This window comes from Morus notabilis, unplaced genomic scaffold, assembly GCF_000414095.1.
Source record: "Morus notabilis unplaced genomic scaffold, ASM41409v2 Scaffold1173, whole genome shotgun sequence".
Taxonomy (NCBI): Eukaryota; Viridiplantae; Streptophyta; class Magnoliopsida; order Rosales; family Moraceae; genus Morus; species Morus notabilis.
The window spans coordinates 63313-82506 of record NW_010363664.1 but is presented as its reverse complement, the minus strand read 5'-3'; the positions used below and the strand labels follow the sequence as shown (position 1 = coordinate 82506).

General features: G+C 34.7%; 3 protein-coding genes across 3 annotated transcripts; 2 read left to right on the top strand and 1 right to left on the bottom strand.

Annotated features, from left to right (window-relative positions):
* The first annotated feature begins 202 nt into the window (after nucleotides 1-202).
* Nucleotides 203-5187, top strand: LOC21388555 (2-oxoisovalerate dehydrogenase subunit beta 1, mitochondrial). Its single transcript, XM_024169916.1, has 13 exons — nucleotides 203-442; nucleotides 1879-1990; nucleotides 2266-2301; nucleotides 2433-2492; nucleotides 2569-2626; nucleotides 2717-2814; nucleotides 3392-3481; nucleotides 3595-3663; nucleotides 3800-3886; nucleotides 4073-4168; nucleotides 4262-4339; nucleotides 4850-4936; nucleotides 5023-5187. Exons 1-13 carry the CDS (start codon nucleotides 231-233, stop codon nucleotides 5056-5058), a joined length of 1119 nt encoding a protein of 372 aa, XP_024025684.1. The 5' UTR covers nucleotides 203-230; the 3' UTR covers nucleotides 5059-5187.
* An 852-nt stretch (nucleotides 5188-6039) lies between these two features.
* Nucleotides 6040-11074, top strand: LOC21388554 (chaperonin 60 subunit beta 2, chloroplastic). Its single transcript, XM_010104790.2, has 15 exons — nucleotides 6040-6247; nucleotides 6941-7184; nucleotides 7297-7422; nucleotides 8136-8273; nucleotides 8358-8453; nucleotides 8569-8811; nucleotides 8887-9121; nucleotides 9236-9405; nucleotides 9525-9602; nucleotides 9715-9786; nucleotides 9907-10011; nucleotides 10150-10242; nucleotides 10332-10424; nucleotides 10559-10682; nucleotides 10779-11074. The coding sequence occupies exons 2-15, from the start codon at nucleotides 6960-6962 to the stop codon at nucleotides 10790-10792; spliced, it is 1812 nt and encodes a 603-aa protein (XP_010103092.2). The 5' UTR covers nucleotides 6040-6247; nucleotides 6941-6959; the 3' UTR covers nucleotides 10793-11074.
* Nucleotides 11075-12190: 1116 nt separating this feature from the next.
* On the bottom strand, nucleotides 12191-16311 carry LOC21388553 (TATA-box-binding protein). Its single transcript, XM_024169917.1, has 9 exons — nucleotides 16176-16311; nucleotides 15377-15504; nucleotides 14432-14519; nucleotides 14018-14089; nucleotides 13696-13746; nucleotides 13373-13417; nucleotides 13130-13222; nucleotides 12691-12792; nucleotides 12191-12601 (listed from the first exon to the last, which is right to left on the bottom strand). Exons 2-9 carry the CDS (start codon nucleotides 15451-15453, stop codon nucleotides 12527-12529), a joined length of 603 nt encoding a protein of 200 aa, XP_024025685.1. The 5' UTR covers nucleotides 15454-15504; nucleotides 16176-16311; the 3' UTR covers nucleotides 12191-12526.
* Between the last annotated feature and the right edge of the window lie 2883 nt (nucleotides 16312-19194).

Below are 19194 nucleotides of genomic sequence, written 5' to 3'. Positions count from 1 at the left end.
AATCTAGGCATATTTTCTACAATTTCTCAAATAATTTAAAAAAAAAAATTTGAAAAAGATTATTCGATAAGCATTGCTGACAAAGACACAGACAGACAACTCTGAGGTTTGCTCTGATCCTAAGCTACTACTTCACGTTTGATTAACCTTTTAAATGTTCTTTTCTTTAACAAAATCCTACACCTCAAGGCGATAACAAAAAAAAAACACTCTTTGACAAATTTTCGGCTATGGCGGGCAATCTGAGTGTTAAGAGAATAGGACGATTGATTAATTCCAGATCAATAACTAGTGCTAGTAGTTTTAAAAATGGCTTTAAAAGGGAATTTTCGAGTTCTTCTTGTGATGATTTAATTGGAAATGGAAATGCTAATAAATCATCAATGAATCTCTACTCTGCCATCAACCAAGCTCTCCACATCGCCATGGAAACTGACCCACGGTTCGTCTTCCTCACTTTTCCTTTTTTTTTTTTTGCTCACTTTCTTGAATACCCACGTGTTTGTTTCCTTTGGGTTTTTCGGCTTTTGTTTTCTGATTAGAAATTCGGGCTCTGATTGAGAGAGAGAGAGAGAGAGAGAACATGAATTCAGAATTCATGCTTAAATTGTCGTTTTTTGATATGCAAGATATTATGAAAGTTTGAAATGGAGGATCTGCATGTGGTTCTATTTGGAATTGTTCGAATTATATTTGTATATTTGGTTTTTTTTGTTTTTTTCTTTTGCATGATTTTCTCGCCTCTCCGTTCAATTTTCTGCAACTTCCTCCAAAGATCTCTTTTCCCGGGAATGAATTTATCAATCTAGCTGCTCATTTATCAACTTCAACATCAAGTGAAATGGCCTTCTGGTACAGATAAAGTGAGGTTTCCTTGGGGGTTGGTTCAAGAAGTGTAATGAAAGAAGTAGCTTGGGAAAATTCTAGAATTCATTCCTAGCCTCGGGCTAACCTAACTCATTGTAGCGTAGGGGTAGTGGAGACTAGTAGTAATGAATAAAGTTACGGGAGGAGGCTAAGAGTGTAGTCGGGAGCTAAGAGTAATGAGGCAAGTTAAAGGGACACAACCGAATTGGTTGAGGAAAAGGAAACCCCCGCGACCAAGCACTCCGGCCCCCAAAAGCGGAGACCGAACAACCGCCAGGTTGTCGAGGACACGTCTGAAGAGGAGGCGGGCGCTGGTCACGTTGTATAGCCGCCAAGCATTTCCAAATTCCAACTTTATTGTTTGATGTAGAATAATAGTAATACCATTTTTTTTAGCCTTGCAACCTCTCTGCTGTAATATTTTAATTTTTTTGTTTCCTTTCTTAGCAAATCCTTTAGTTATCTGGGAGAAAAATGGTTCTGCTATGGCGTAACAAACCTTAGAGATGATGAATTATATGGCTTTCAAATAAAAAATATTTGGTTTGAGTCAAAATTCAATCGGAGTTGTTGAACAGAAAAACGAACATGACGACTATATTAAGTCCTATACAAAACACTTTTTCTCAAAATCTTGGTAAAGTTACTTTAGAAAAACAAACTATTGTCACACACACACTTTAGGCTTGGAGTGACTACATTTGAAAGTTGAAACTTTAACTTATCCTACATTTATTGTCTTATGAGAACAAGTGGGAAGCAGATTTGCAAATTCCTTTCGACAAACAAAATCTTTCCAAGCATTTCACTATTGATTTTTCTTGCTTTGCCTCTGTGATGAATCGTAAATGATTATCATGCATGTGGTTACCAGTTGGGTGGTCACTTAGTAGCTTTCCATGCAGTGATGAGACTGACAAGGGAAAGACACAAATATTAAGTCATTTCAACTATTTTATTATGCTTAAAAGCCAGAGATTAATATCAACTGATAACTAAAATTCTTTGCAGTGCTTATATATTTGGTGAAGATGTGGGCTTTGGTGGGGTATTCCGTTGCACGACAGGACTAGCCGATCGATTTGGTAAAAATAGGGTCTTCAACACCCCTCTTTGTGAACAGGTATACGTCTTTAACTTTTTCTGTATCTGCACTATGTTCTACAAATATGAAGCTAAGAAATTGTTCTTGGAAACTGTTCTTTTGGAATTCTATCCTCAATGTCTACCACTGTTTGATTGCACTTTTGTGCACCAAACTAATTTGTGATATTGTTTCTTAAAAAAATGTTATTCTTCTTTTGTTGTCAATTTTCATGTTGATTTATATTTGTTCAAATTAGCATTCTCAAGCACGGAGTCTCAGTAACACGATGTTTTACTCATCCTTATATCCAGGGCATTATCGGATTTGGTATTGGTCTTGCAGCAATGGTAAGCTTTAAGCATTTAATGTATTTAGTTTGTGGAGATTTGAAGTAATATCTTAATGCAAGTTCTTATTTAATATTGGTTTATCTGATATGTATAATCCTTTTTACTTTTTGCTTGATCTGACATGATAGGGAAATCGAGCTATAGCAGAAATCCAATTCGCAGATTATATATTTCCGGCTTTTGATCAGGCAAGTTTCCTCCATACCATCAGGTTCATCTTAACCTTACTACTGATCACTAACTGATATGACTTTGTATCTTTAGATTGTCAATGAAGCAGCCAAATTCAGATACAGGAGTGGGAACCAATTCAATTGTGGAGGTAAAATCTTTCAATTTTTGATGTGTTTTACAAACTCCCTCTTTCATTATTATATCTTATCTAACTTCTTAAGTTTTATATTGCTCCCAGGTCTAACAATAAGAGCGCCTTATGGAGCTGTCGGCCATGGTGGACATTATCACTCACAGTCACCAGAAGCTTTCTTTTGTCATGTTCCTGGCATTAAAGTATGTCCCTCTTTTAGCAAATTTTGACGTGCAGTTCATATCTTCCTATTAGTATTCCCATCTTTTTGAAGAAAGTTATTTTATATACATATAGGTAGTCGATAGCATACACACAGGTGTCAATGATTTCACATTGCAAATTTATTCTTCAGAAGTTTCAGTAGTCTTTGACTCTCTGACATTTGTTCACTACTCAAGTGTTTTTTTTTTTTTCCCTCTCATTTTCAAAGCTTCCATTTGTACTACAATTCTTTCCATCATATGCTTACCCTCTGTCCCCATTGGAATTTCTTGAAATTGAGTCGAGAATAGTGATTTGTGAACAAGTACGAGAGAAGCCACTTCCATTATGACCTTTCAATTTTTACTCTGTATTAACTCCATTGCGTTGATTTGCATACTCTTAACAGTTAGTAAAAAGAGGTGATTGCTTAAATATCAAGGGCTGTGGTAAGAGGGGTATATATAAAAAGTTACTAGTCTTGCACCTTTCTTGGTTTCCTCAACCTTCTTGTAGGATAATTCTTCTTTCAATTACCTCATCTTTAGATGTACTTCTTGACTCTTGTCCATATAGGTGGTCATTCCTCGAAGCCCAAAACAAGCCAAAGGGTTATTGCTGTCAAGCATACGTGATCCAAACCCTGTCGTGTTTTTCGAGCCTAAGGTATTGCAACTTTTCTTTTTTTTTTTTTTTGGCTTTAGAGTAACTTAACGAATGACTAACTCCAGAAAGATATTGGAACCGAAATTTTTTACAATTTTTTTTATGGGCTTCAGTGGCTGTATCGTTTGTCAGTAGAAGAGGTTCCAGAGCATGACTACATGTTTCCGTTATCGGAGGCTGAGGTATACTACTTATAGTTTAGTCCTAGATGAAAAATACCATTTACTGGAAAGGAACTAAAATCATGGTTCCTGTTTTTTTTGGACGCTTATCATATTTTATATCTGAAAAGAGAAATTTTAAAATTCTGGTTCTCAGGTAATTCGAGAGGGAAATGATATTACACTTGTTGGTTGGGGTGCTCAATTATCCATAATGGAACAAGCCTGTATCGAAGCTGAAAAGGTATGTAATTCTTAATTGCCAAAAAATGTCTACCCACTCCCTACTTTAACTCTCAAGTCGAGCTCAAGTCGAGTTTGTCATGTTCTGGAACACGAAGGAAGGGTTCTTGTGTTCGTAAAATTTTTGCTCTTATCCTTTTTAATCCCGTGTAATTTAAACAGTAAATTGACCCATGAAAATTTTCAGGATGGTATTTCTTGTGAATTAATAGACCTAAAAACTCTAATACCGTGGGATAAGGAAACAGTGGAGGCATCTGTAAGAAAGACTGGAAGGCTTCTTGTAAGTCCTTGTATCATTTTTTTGGTGAAAATATTCTTTGCGACCGCCGATTAATGCAGGCCTTGGTGACGATACAAAGTATTGTTTATGCAGATTAGTCATGAAGCTTCAATCACTGGAGGTTTTGGCGCTGAAATATCTGCTTCAATTGTGGAGCGTTGTTTCTTAAGGGTAATGATTTACGAACCTGTTGTCACACCACTATTTCCTCGTTACTACATGTTACATACCATAAGACATATAAGTTGACCAAAAGTTGTTCATTCTTTCGTGTTGCGTTTATATTTTAAAAGATGATAATGCTTTTAACACAAGCCATAGAACCAACCTTTGGCATGCTGTTATTTGCTCGTTACTACTAAGACAAAATTTTCACCTTGCATTTATGGTTCCAAATCTTAATATTATGATAAAAAGTAGAGGCAGCCTTTGAAAAATGGAGTACAAAATAATATAGCATATCAAATATGTGCTTTTTTCTTGTTTTTTAGTGTCAAAATAATATAACATATCAAATACTGTTGTTAAGGCAACTGCGTTTGGTTGGTGAATTCGTGCCATGATTCGAATCATGGTTCGTAGTTCGCTACAGTATTTTCTCTTACAAAAAATACACGTAAATCGAAAATGATTCTGAATTATCATTCTAAATCCATTAACCAAACGTCATGTGTTTTCTAGTTAGAAGCACCTATAGCGAGAATATGCGGTCTTGACACTCCTTTTCCTCTTGTTTTTGAGCCCTTCTATTTGCCCACCAAGAACAAGGTAAGCCTTTTGAATTGTTTTGACTTTAACTCTTTTTTTTTGTTTTGTTTTGGGTATTGACTGTTGTTGTACCTGAACTGATGCAGATCTTGGATGCAATCGAGGCAACTGTAAAATACTAGTGTACAACAAATTGTATTTCTAATGCTAATGTAAGTAAAAAAGTAAGAGGCTAGCTGTAACACCCATAGTTTTAAGTAATTGTAGTTATGTAATAATAAGACATATTTTTTTGTTTTTTAAATGCTTTAAAGCGTGGTGATTTTTTTTTATCTTTTTTATAAAAAGTAATTTTTAATTCTCATTATTGGACCAATAAGAACGAAGGAAAAAGATAAGCCATTACATAATCCTCATCTAATGATCCCCCAATAGAACAATATGTTATAGTATATGGAAATCCCAATTCCTCCATATTGTGAATTTGTCATAAAATTAGATACGAAAGAATCAACATTTTGAAAATTATGGGGGCTTAAAAGGCATTACATTACAGAAAGTAAAAGAGCATGGAGGAACACGCAAAATCCATTTCACTTTTAGTTTTTCCACCTGCAACCCATGAGCCTTTTCCTTAGAAGCTATTAATCGCTCGTTTTTGCCACTTTCAATCGACTATGCACGAATCATATGGGTCTAATTTTAATAAAAAACAATTCTTTTTTTCTTTTCAATTAATAAATATTTTTATTTCGGATAATTGGTAATTTCGGATCGATAAAAAAAATTGAGCTATTAAAAATTTAGAGTTTGTTTGTTTTATATATTTAAACTTAAATTATTAATTTTGTAACATTATTTTTTTCACAAAAATTTAAATTTAAAACATCATAATTAAAAATCATCGTTTAAATACACCTTTTAAATAGGCTCTTAGAAGAATATGACACCTACAAACAATGTGTCAAAAACAGGAACAAAATGGGAGAACAATTCAGGACCTGTTTAATTCGTTGATTTGAGTTGAAATGTAATTTTATGTGAGAATTTTTTATTGTAACAAAAAAATTAAATATAACTGTTTTTAAGAAAAAAATTTATAATAAAACTCAAATCGATAAAATAAATGAATTTTTTTGTCAAGATTCTAGAGAGTTCCGAAGCTGAAAGAGAGGACAAGAAAGGGAAGGCAGCACGTAGAATCAGACGGCTTAGATTATTCTCAGCCCCGAAGTTTCGATTCTTATTAGTCTCCGGAAGGTTCAAGAGTAGTTCAAATAGTTGAGTAGGTTTCTCTCTGTTTGGCGTTTCTTATCCAAAACTCACCTGCTACTTCTCTTTTCTTCTCCCTCACTAAACCCTAAACGCTCTGTAAGTACTTCTCAGTTCTCTTCAATCTTCACTTTTTAATTTTAAACCCTTTTTTTTTGGTGCTTCGCAAAAGAAGTTTTTCTTCGTTTTTCAGCTCGGAGTTCTGGGTTTATCCCTCTTGAATTCGTGCCTTTTTTTTTTTTTTTTTCTTTTGGCTGGAGTGATAATGAAGAAGTCTGGGGAAATATCCCACTTGGTGAACCTCAAGAGATCACCTATTTTGTTTAGTATTTTTTTATTTATTTAATGACTGGTTGAAACAACATTAAGGACTCTTGTAGAAATTACCCGTTTTGCTTTTTCTTACACAACAAAAGAAACAACAGAAAATTTGGACCAAATTGGCTTTGTTTACATGTTTTCTTTGTGGGCTTAGCAATTCAAAGTTTTCTGTCATTGCTGGATTGTGGTTTGGATTGGTCAAAGAAGGGAAGTAACTCGTTGAGCTTCATTAATGCTTGTCTTTGTCTTTCTTATTGATGAATACAATAGTTTGGATTCGTGAAATGCAAAGTGATTATTATAAAGAAGGAAATAAGTGAAGACTTTAGCAATGTGCATGTTTTTTTTTTTTTTTGTGCGTTTAGCAATTCAGTGGAAATGGCTTAGACTTTTTTGATGTTGGGTTATTTTTCGGAGTGCGGTTTATTAGATTGGTAAGGTATAAAAAGATGATTTGTGGAATGTTGGCAGATAGTTAAAGAAAGAGTAGATGGCATCTACATTTGCTGCGATGTCATCCGCTGGCTCGTTGGCTGCTCCAAGCAGTCGCGTCACAGACATGAAGTTCCAAAAGCTGTCATCGTCGTCCTCCATTTCCTCGTGTTCTTTCGTCAGAAGGCAAAATTTCGTTAGAAGAACGCCTTCGCCAAGGATTTCTGCCATGGCCAAAGAGCTGCATTTCAATAAGGATGGCTCTACCATCAAGAAACTACAAGTGGGTTTTCCTTCATTCTTTTTAAAGCACTTTGTTTTACTGCTGTTTCTTTACCTGGCTTTTGCAGTTTTGGATTTCGCTTATACTTGTATTTTGTTGAATTCTTTTTCAGACGGGTGTCAACAAACTCGCGGATCTTGTTGGTGTGACCCTTGGTCCTAAAGGCAGGAATGTTGTCCTTGAGAGCAAGTATGGCTCCCCAAAAATTGTTAACGATGGTGTGACTGTGGCGAGAGAGGTCATCTACCTCTTTAATATCCCATTTTTGTATCTCTAAGTTGTAATGCAGTCTAATTTATTTGAGTCACTCTATATATGTGCGTTTTTTCTGGTATCAAACTTTGTATTGGAACTATTATGAGTTGATTTTATTTACTCTGACCAAGCTTACAATCCAAGTGAAACCTTTGGTTCCCATCTTGTTTAAGTCTGAAAATTCTCCTCTTTTTGGTATGTTATTCTTGTTGTGAGTTTGAATTCTGCATGCCATGTGCAAGCCTTAGATTTTTTTTTTCCCCCCTAATGTAGTAGGGTTTCCTCTCTTATTAAATCTTTGTGTTCTTTCTTAAAAGGTCTTCTCGGAGTTGTGCTTAATTTTGAACTGAGGGTTGGTTTTTTATTCGTGTGTAGACTTAAAAACACTAACTTACTATTTGTGTCTAACTAGTTCTTGGTGCTTTCTTGTTATCTTTAAATGGGTTTTTTTTAACTGATTTTCTAACTTGTGTCAGCTTTTCCTGTTTTTGCTCTTGCCTTGTGCTTAATCTTGATGTGTGTATATAAATACCCATATTTGATAAGCCTTGCTTTGGTGACAATTTTATCATGTGTTAAATATGTCGTGTGCCATGCCATATAATCTTGTGAGTTTCCTGGATTTATCTCTTTTAACCAGTCTCAAGTATTGTTATGTGCAATATTGCTAATTTAATATTTTGTGTTTGTTCCCAGGTTGAATTGGAGGACCCAGTGGAGAACATTGGAGCTAAATTAGTGAGACAGGCAGCTGCTAAGACCAATGACTTGGCTGGCGACGGCACAACAACATCTGTTGTTCTTGCACAGGGTCTTATTGCTGAAGGAGTCAAGGTTGGTATTTTGTTTCTTTCTTTGTTTTGAAAGCTGAAATACCTCGATAAAAGTTAAGCTGAATGACCTGTTTCATTCTTTCAGGTTGTAGCTGCTGGTGCGAACCCTGTTCTCATCACACGAGGTATTGAGAAGACCACCAAAGCTTTGGTGTCCGAACTAAAGTCAATATCAAAGGAGGTAGGCGAACTCTCATCGAATGGTGTTTGAGATACTAGTCATAATTGGCCTTCGTGGATGTATTCATGCTTGTTGGTAAAAATTGTTCAATTAATCAAATACTTAACACTTGCAGGTTGAAGACAGTGAACTAGCAGATGTGGCCGCTGTTAGTGCAGGAAACAACTACGAGGTAGGAAACATGATAGCTGAAGCCTTGAGCAAGGTGGGTCGGAATGGTGTTGTGACCCTTGAAGAGGGGAAAAGTGCGGACAACTTTCTCTATGTCGTTGAAGGAATGCAATTTGACCGTGGTTACATTTCACCTTATTTTGTTACCGACAGCGAGAAAATGGCAGTGGAGTACGAGAACTGCAAGGTAACGTATTGGACTTTAGCCTTTAGGTATATGTTGTTTCTGAACACAAACTGATTAGGGCATGTGTCTATGTAGTTGCTTCTTGTTGACAAGAAAATAACAAACGCAAGGGACCTTATCAATGTTTTGGAGGATGCCATCAGGGGTGCATACCCAGTTTTGATAATTGCAGAAGACATTGAACAAGAAGCACTGGCAACTCTTGTTGTGAACAAGCTTAGAGGGGCACTCAAGATTGCTGCCTTGAAAGCTCCTGGCTTTGGAGAGCGCAAGAGCCAATACCTTGACGATATTGCTATTCTCACTGGAGGTTGTTTCACATCTACTTTATGAGAGTCGTTCTGTATCCACAGGTTACCTGTTGGCACCACTCACGGTCTCTTCCTCTTTCTGCTCACGTTGCAACTTTTCAATTGTCATGCAGGAACTGTGGTCAGAGATGAAGTGGGGCTCACCTTGGACAAAGTAGGCAAGGAGGTCCTCGGTCAGGCTTCAAAGGTGGTTCTTACGAAGGATACCACCACTATTGTTGGTGATGGAAGCACGCAGGAAGCAGTAAACAAGAGAGTTGCACAGATTAGAAATCTTATTGAGGTACTGTTTTTCTTTGCGTCATAATTTACTATCACATTCACATACTAGGAAACAAATTGCTAGTGTGCTTCGATTCCTTCATGTTATTGGAAGACTAATTTGCTGATATCATATAATAGGTTGCTGAGCAAGACTATGAGAAGGAAAAACTTAATGAGAGAATCGCTAAATTATCTGGTGGTGTTGCTGTGATTCAGGTAAACTTAAGATACCTGTAAAGGGGTGTCATTTGTGATGTCATTTCACAACGTCAATTTTAAAATGATCTCACTTACACAACTTTTTTTTTTTTTTTTTCAACTATCAAAGGTTGGAGCACAAACTGAGACAGAGCTCAAAGAAAAGAAATTGAGAGTTGAAGATGCTCTTAATGCAACAAAGGTAGTCTACCTCTCTTACAGTCTAATGTTTGAATGTGTTATATCCTTGGAAAGATTCTTCTTGTGTTTATGGAACATCAAAAAACAGCCTGAGCTAACATTCACATTTTCTGACTTTCAGGCTGCTGTAGAGGAAGGTATTGTAGTAGGTGGTGGATGCACCCTGTTGAGATTGGCATCAAAGGTGGACGGAATCAAGGACACCCTCGAGAACGAAGAGGAAAAGGTAATTTTTTCCTTTAACCGGGATGGCTGTATCTGTTTTCTAATTTGTCAGCCGGGAAAACACTATTTCCAAGCGGTGTCAAGATTTTCTAATGTGCTTTCTTTTTATGGTTTTAATTCAACCTTTTGATAATTTCAGGTCGGAGCTGATATTGTTAAGAGAGCTCTGAGTTACCCATTGAAATTAATTGCCAAGAATGCGGGAGTTAATGGAAGTGTTGTCAGTGAGAAAGTATATTTTTTTTTCCCGCTGCATAATGATTGGTTGAATCTTAATTATGCCGTGTGGAAAATAATTTGAAGCTTCCTTTTTTTCTTTAGGTGCTCTCCAGTGACAATCCTAGATACGGATTCAACGCCGCAAGTGGAAAATATGAAGATTTAATGGCTGCTGGAATCATTGATCCAACCAAGGTTTGTTAATTACGACAATACATCATACATTCTGTTCTTTGCGAATCTGAACTGAATTCAAGGATTTCAAATTTTTGTATCCCGAATAAATTGAGCTAGAATTGAAGTTCTCATGTTCTCCCTTGATCTGTCAGGTGGTCAGATGTTGCCTAGAACATGCATCCTCCGTTGCGAAAACGTTCTTAATGTCGGATTGCGTAGTTGTTGAGATTAAGGAGTCAGAACCGGTGCCTGCCGGCAACCCCATGGGCAATTCAGGTTTGGATCTTTGAATTACAAGGTTGTCAAGTGGGAAACTGAAAAGGGTTTCTCTTTAACTTTTTTTTTTTTTTTCGTTTTCTTTTTTGATGGCAGGATATGGATACTGAGTAATTTAAGCCTAGCATGAGAGAGAGAGAGAGAGAGAATAAAGATCAAGCTCGGTGGAAAGCAATACAACTGGTCATTAGTTGGTATATATATATATATATATATATATATTTGTGGGGTGACCAAGCTTTTTGTATACAAACACAAGGAATTCTAGTGAGAGGGTAGCTTAGCGTCATGGAGTGCGGCTTGTATTGAATTTTGTAGTTTGATCAGTGAAGAATTTTAGAATTGAATTGAACCTAAAAGAACCAATTTTTCAAGTTTTCTTCTTTTGTGCATTGCATTTTTTTTCCACCCTATATACCAGTCTCAAAAGGTTAAGGAATAATAGGGGTACATAATTTCTGTCTATTGCGTCTATTTATCAAATATTGTAAATAATGGATAATTTGGTTCGATAGTTTAGTTAAGTTGAGGGTCAAAACAGCCTCCGTACTTGAACTCGCATTTTACGCGACTAATTCTATCAATTGGGATTCAACAACATAAACGGGCCGTATTCCTCAAAAGTTAGCAGGAAGCTTGAGCTTAAACTTCTAGGCTTTTGCAAATAATAATAAGAGAAATAGTAGAAAATAGGCCAATATAAAAAGTTTAAGAAAGTATATAGGTCAATTTTTAGTTATAAAAATTAATAGGTCATAATTTGTCAAGTTATGGTTCATAATCAGACAAGTTATTGACGAAAACAGTAATTTGACCTATTTATTAACTTATGTAAACTATTAGCCTATTAATTTTAATTCATCTTAAGTCTTGGCCTATATCCCTCTTTCATCTCTAATAATAATGATCAATCAATTTAGAAAACGCTTCAAATTGTATTTGATTAAATATTTCCACCCTTTTTTATTCTGTTTATAGAAAGAAAAAAAATCCATTATTTGCTCATAATAATAATAAACAATGAATAAAAAAATGGTTTACGCTACAACTTTTCCCCATCTTTTGCATTCAATTTTAATAGTGTGATTTATAGCAATATAATTTGTATCTCTGTTATACTTGGAAACTTCGATCTTTTAAGAAAGCATGCTAAGAAGAAATTGATGCTCTGAAAAGCAGCATTTATGATTAATAAGCAAATCGTGAAGGCTGCCTTGGTAATTTTTGGGACGAAAAACCTATTATCAATACAGTAAGCACACAAATATTGGGGAGACTTCAATTTGCATAATTCTTTCATATTATTTGATTCTTGCCGATGCAAATGCGTAGCATGTGCTCCAGGGAAAAACCTACTTTGGAAAACCAATTGAATGAGAATGCTTCATAAAAGTCTTCAGCACCAACTTTAGGTTCAATTTTTTAAAGTTTTTTTTTTTTTTTTTTTTTTTTAAAGTTGCGTTCTCTTTTCAAAGAGTTGACAAATGTCCTCACAATTTTACACCAAAAAGAGCAATTATTTGGTCTTCATTTTATCTTCAGACAAGCATAGGTAAAACCAGTCAACTGTTCAGCGAAAAGAGATTAACCAGTCAACTGTGACACAATTCCCTTTCATATTTACAATTCAATTCGGGCGCGGCTATCATTACAGCAAACATTCCAAGAGCAAATTTGTCTTCGGCTGCTCTTCCTAATTTGATCTGCCCACAGAATTGAATCCAGTGAAGCCATTGAAGACACACTTGACATTGTGTATACCTTTTATGGGCATTGATTTTTGGACAAACATATGCCAAAATTTTCAATACTTAGTCATTATGATCGAGTCCTCGGACGCATTATTATTGTTGATTCTTCCTGAACTCTGTAAGAACCGGGTATATGTTTTCGAAGGCTGTGTAGGTCTCATCCCTTACCTGGAAAAGAAAAATGTTTACTTCTGGTTAAGTAACACACAAGAATCACTTGACAATCCAAAACAAATCATTCAAACAATGCACTTTACCTTCGCCCCTGTAAGGACAATTTTTCCTGAAACAAAGATGAGCAGCACAATCTTTGGTTGCTTCATGCGATAAATCAAGCCTGGGAATAGTTCTGGTTCATACTGATCGCCAGAGGTGAAGAACAATAAGCATTAACAAAATAAGAAAACAACGAAAGTATTATGGTTTAGATAACTTGAAATTATTCGAGAATGTAAAAGAAAGCAACAGATCCAACAACTCTCATCCCCCCTACAATCCTTTTTACCAACTCGCTGAATCATTCCCAAAGATGATGAGCCCAAAAAAAAAAAAAAAATCCTTAAGAGTTTAAGATTGTAAACTGAAAGACAAGAAACTTCAGCTAGAAAAGGGGAAAATATAAAATAAAAAATTCAAGTAATATGAGAGTAATGTTGGGAAAGAAACCATAGATTGAAATACAGAGTTGGCACTTACACTTGAGAAAGCACCATGGGAATATGCAAGTCCTTCAAGCCTTATGGGAAATTTAACATCACAGGATCCTACTATATTCTGGATTTTAAAATCCTGTCATAACAAAAATCATCATGTCTTAGACAAGACTAATAGTAAACAGTAAGAAATTTAAATCACAAATTTTGAAACATAAAAACATTAAACTTTTGTAGAAGTTAATGAACGGATTTGTACAAGAGGGAGGGGAAAAGAATGACATACCTTAAACTTTGCTGGGAAACCAAGTTTCTGGATGATTCGAGCATACTGAACAAGAGAAATAGCGTATAAGAATCTCAGAAGCTCTTCCAAAAGCATGATCACAATTGCATTATAATTGTTATTATTTCAAATAAACAAAACCATTACATTATATACAACAATCCAAAGACTATTAACTGGCTTTCTTATAGTACGTGCCATGGGTGTGAGATTGAGAACCAAATAAAACTTTTAGGCAAACAAGGCATTAGGGTACCAAGTTACCAAAAATAGCATTATGACTAGATAAAACATAGGGCCGAATTTGGAAGTAATCTGATTACCTTTCTTGCTGCAAGTTTCGACTGTTGTTCACTCTTAGCCCCAGTACAAACCTGGACAGCATCACAACACACAGAAATGAGCTTCAAATTCTGATAAGAAGATTTTTCCGCAAGCTATCATAACATGACACCCATCCCATAAACGGTCACAAACCAACAGCTCAAGGGAGGGAAAAAAAAAAAGCCAGAAGGTTCTCATAATTATGCACCAACAAACCTCGCTTACCACAAACTTAAAACTTAGATTAAATGCTGTAAGGATCACTTGACATTGGACACAAATATCAACCAAGGATCACTCTGATCCGCTCTTGAAACTTACCATCTTGCCAGATGCAAATATCAATGCTGTGGTTTTTGGTTCTCTTATTCTCATTATAACTGCTGCAAAACGCTGCAAGGAAATATGAGTTAGCAAAGTAATATGAAAGGGAGAGAAGTTTTTACTTGTAGGAACATATTGCAAATAGTCTTGTATTGAACTTTTGACTAGTAGTTTGTCAAAGCACAAAGTATCAACATCAAGCATGAAGCTACTTCAGCTAAAGGAGGCTCAGAAAAAGGAGAGAAAAAAAAAAGATATATTGGAAAATATTTGGTATCGCACAAATCGTATTAATATTGAGCTATAAAGCTGGTAGCCGACCTTCAGTATAGTATGAAAAAAAAGAAGGGTAAAGAAAGAGTAAAAGGGAGGGGCAAGAGTTGGAAAGGGAGAAGGAGAGCTGTTACATGCCTTAGGATTGTATTCAGCATTTCTAGCTTGGAGTGCAATGGCCTTAAGATCCAACTTGCAGTCCAAATTGACCGTTGAGACGATATTTCTGGAAATTTGGAAGGAGGCAAAAATTTTTACGTGCTTAACGAACATATATACAATAGAGCTAAAAAAAACTTGTTTCAGCTGGTCAGTCACTTGTTGAACAATTTTAGAGAACGTGCTCAGTTTTTGAAAAGAAATAATAAGACAAAAGTATTTTCTACGTCCTAAGTCCTTTTTTTTTTCCTTGTATATCTTATCAAAGGCCAAATAAGTAATGGATATCGGGAACCAAACCCGCATCTTCTCCTTGCCAGTGGCGGTCGTTCTTACTTATTTGTGATTTAAGAGAACATACCCATAAGACAAGAACAGCTTTAAAATTAATTATTTGAAATGGAAGTTTAATGAGCAATCAGCAATCTATCTAGTAACATCCTTCATGTATTTGAGCTGAAATCCGCAATATTAAGCTACTGCTTGAGAACCACACAGAACTGTAATATGTAGCCTTCGTATTTAGCCATCATACATTAAACTCTACTTATATCAACTGCTCTATAGTAGACACTATATAATGACTGATATGGGTTGATTCAATACAAAACAGATACGCAGCACAAGTTTATATTTATGCAGCCACAAGAGCTTCTCAGCTTGGCTTGAGGTCTTAGTAAAGTTAAATCTCAAGTGAAATGGACAAGCACTGAGGTGATATAGATGTTTTACCAGCTGTGCAACATGGCCAACTAAAGTATTAATGATATGCAGCACAAAATGCACATTCAAATAGAGCCACATATATGCAATATCTGCATTTTCATTGTCGTTGATTTTATTGTATGAATCCACATAGCCAATATATAAACTCCTTCTATATGTATGTGTGTGTGTGCGTCTGTATTGGTAAAATGGGCTCACTGGAGGGTTGGAACAATCCCCGAAGGATGCTTCGCGAGATCCACCGGTTGGCTTCCTTCCACGACTTGTTCCGCCATTGTTGGCTTTCACTCCCCTTTATATCAGTGAGAATGACTCAAACGTCAAATCTATTTTCACCACCATAACATAAAAAGAAGTATTAATTTCAGGCAAATTTAATTCAGAGACGCAACTCTTCCCAAAAAAAAAAAAGAGAGAGAGAGAGAGAAAAGAAAAGAAAACCCACATTCTTTTTGTTTACATTGAATTTTTTCGCAGAAAATATGCTTAAGTATTAGAAGAAACAGAACAAATGGGTACAGAAAAAAAAAATCAAAATCAAAACCTTCCGAGAGAAATTATTCAACCAAAGAAAAATTATTCATCTTATTTTTCTTTTCTAAGACAATTTTGTACAGTGAAAAAACGACAACGACAAAAACATAAAATTTTTACTTCAAAAAAGAATACAAGTAAACACAAGGAAGGCATGATCAAGAAATCAGATCTGCGCTTCCATGGCGTCCTTATTACAACGAAAAGCCCCTTTGAATTATCCGAATTTGTTCCAACCTAAACAAGAGGTTACAAAGCTAGGGTTTATAGTATCTTGAGATTCTAGAACGGTTGAACTAAAGATCTTTCAGTATAAAATAGCTAAGGTTTCGATGAGCAATAGAAGCAAGAGATATCAGCAGATCTGAGTACAATTTTCCGGGAAAATCTTAAAGAAAACGAAAAAGAAAATCGGTCTAGGCCTGTTCTTTGGAAATAGCGGGAAGAGTTTGAAAAGCGGTACCTTTTATATATATGTGTATATATATAGGAGAAAGGAATTTGTATTTGAAGGCTTTAAAAAGGGTTGGATCTAGATCTGAGGAAGAGAGAAGACGAGAGAGAGAGAGGGTTTTGAGAGCTTCTGGAGGCGATTTGTGAGCTCTAGATCGGGTGCCGCTTCTCTTTAGGGATGTTATATTTTATACTTCCCTCCACTACCCTTGTGTTTTGCACTGCACATTGTCCGCTTGTTAGGGTTATTATTGGAATTTCGTTCTCAAATGGGAAGGATAACTTAATCAGGCTGTTGGAATCTCGTCTGGTCAAAGACCAATAATAGTTTGCCAACTGTGCTCTTGTGCGAGATCGCCTGTGTGATGAGTTAGGGATTAAAATTTAATTATTAATTCTACAAAAGATCGGTTTACTCTCAATCACACTTTAGTCCTCGACTTTTTAAATGATTCACAATTTGTCTCTAATCTATTACTTTATTTCGGTTTCAATACTTCAATTAGTTAATTGTTAAGTATATTCACAAAATATTTGAAAATTTAGGAACCAAAATTGAAAAAATCTAAAGTCTAGAGACTGAAATGATATAAAAACAAAAATTAAATTTCACTAATAACGTATAGCTAATAGAATGACTAAAATTAAAACAAAGTAATGACTTGGAACTAATTGTGAGACATTTTAAAAGTTGGGACCAAAGTGAGATTGATGCTAAACGTTAGAGACTATTTGCGTGATTAACCTTTTAATTTTTTTATATTTTAGGTTTACTACAAGAGTATACATATGCTTTTGCTCATATGGAATCTATGTCAACATACTACATTAGGGTTAGTTTGGCGCTGTAGTGCTGTTGAAAATATTTGTTATAGTTGTGCGTATTAGTTAGAAGTTATAGTGATTAAAAGCTTGTAGGTGTTTGGTAAGTTAATTTTTAAAACTGTAACACCATAAATGAAAATTTAAATATTTATTAAACAACATATAAAATTAATGTATAAATATATAATAATTAAAATAGACCTATTTATTATTTTTATTTTTATTTCTAATTTAAAGATCATCGTACATAATATTTTTTTATATTTTTAATATATATAATTTTTATTTTGTTATTAATAGTTTATGAATTGTCTTTGGTCCGGCAGGAATAAAATGCCTGACCGGTCAGTACATACATTGTAGCCATTGGAAATTAGATGGACAACCTTGATTTCTTGATATTTTAAATTTCTTTTTTTGTTTTCCTTTTTGTTCGAGAGAGGGGTACCTAGTTAACTAGGTCTAACCAAAAGTAACAAAAAAAAAAAGTGCAAAAGTCCCCTGAGTTGTAAAACAATTCATTCATAAATACACGCTACTCTTTATATTTGCTTTCACCTATGATATTATATGTCCAATTTGATGTAATGTCGTTCTAGAATTTCTTCACAATTTAGATTTTCCATTGCATTATGTATCAAATATGCTATTCTTTATTTTATTTTATTTTTTTGCTAGTGAAAAATGTGAAATCAAATGGAAAACTATTTGAGTGTGTTAATTAAAATGCAGAAAGATGGGTTTGAGGCCTAACGAATACTTTTTATAAGATTTTATTTGCCCCCACTACGTAAGTTTGCTAAGATATTTTTGACAAATTTAATAAGTAACAATCTTATTGATTTTTAAAACAAAAGATGAAAGTGATCCAAGTTTAGAATGTTTATTTATATTTAAAATCATGTATGTTCGTGAATGGGTACAACTCTTACAGCATATATAATTTTTTATTAAAAAGTGTCTTCATGAACCGACATAAATGTCAATAATAAAAACTTAATTCTGACCATTTGATCACACTTATGTAAATGTTTACATTTAATTTTAACAGTTGTATGGTACTCAATCGTATCAACGGCTCACATTAAATATGAGAAATGCAAACAAGTAAAAAGAGAGCTTCTTATCTCCTTGCAATGATGTATATGTGCGCCTTAAAAAGCCCACACGCGTGTGCATGTGATGGTGTATTGTAATGACATGGTCTGCACAAATAATATTGGCCTCGTTCATTTCACCGATTCGAGTTTTCAATTTTAAGTTTTTATAATAAAAAGTTTTCAAAAAATGTCACATTTAACTTTTTCTATTACAGTGAAAAGCTCTAAAAAAATATCACATATCAACTCGAATTGAAAACTCGAATCTACGAAGTAAACGATGCCATGATATATCACCTGCTTCCTTATAAACAACTTTGCTTGTTTCTCTATTTTCATGTAGCGTCTTTGGTTTTCCACCCTCTAATAGATGTTATAATCTCTTTAAAAAGAAAAAATTATTAGTGTCCTCATGTTCTCACCTAACGCTTATAGAAGAAATCAACTAGTCTTTCAAATTAGATTTTACTAAGACGAACAATTTTTTTGTTGATTGTACGAGCTAACCAGTCAATCCCGCCGTTTTCTTGCTTAGTGTGCGTAAAATTTAATTATGCATCTTCATTGTATATTGCTTCTTATTCTTCTTCTTCTTTTTTTTTTTTTTGGATCTTTATCTTTATGTTTCTGAAAACTCTTTTGCTTTTAGGTTTGGGGGATTGCGTACGAGTCCACTGGCGATGGTTGTCACTGTTGGTACTATTTTGTTTACCGCTTTGTTTGTTTGAAGAATGAACTAATAATAATACAGCATCGCATTGTCTCGTTTACTTCGCTGATTCGAGTTTAGAATTTGAATTTAGATGTGATTTTATATGAGAGCTTTTTACTGTAGTAAAAAAGCTAGATGTGATTGTTTGTGAGAGCTTTTTACTATAGAAAAACTCGAATTCTAAACTCGAATCAGCGAAGTGAACGATTTTTTGTTTTGACTGCTCTCAATTTATTTTTAACTTGGTTTGGCGTCTGCCGATTCAGATGGAAATCCCATTATATGAGCTAATTTTGTTTATGGCGCTATTGTATTGATATAGATTGTATTTATGAAGTTTAGATCTCACAGTTTATAACACGTTCTGGTTTATCTTACAAGAACATTTATGG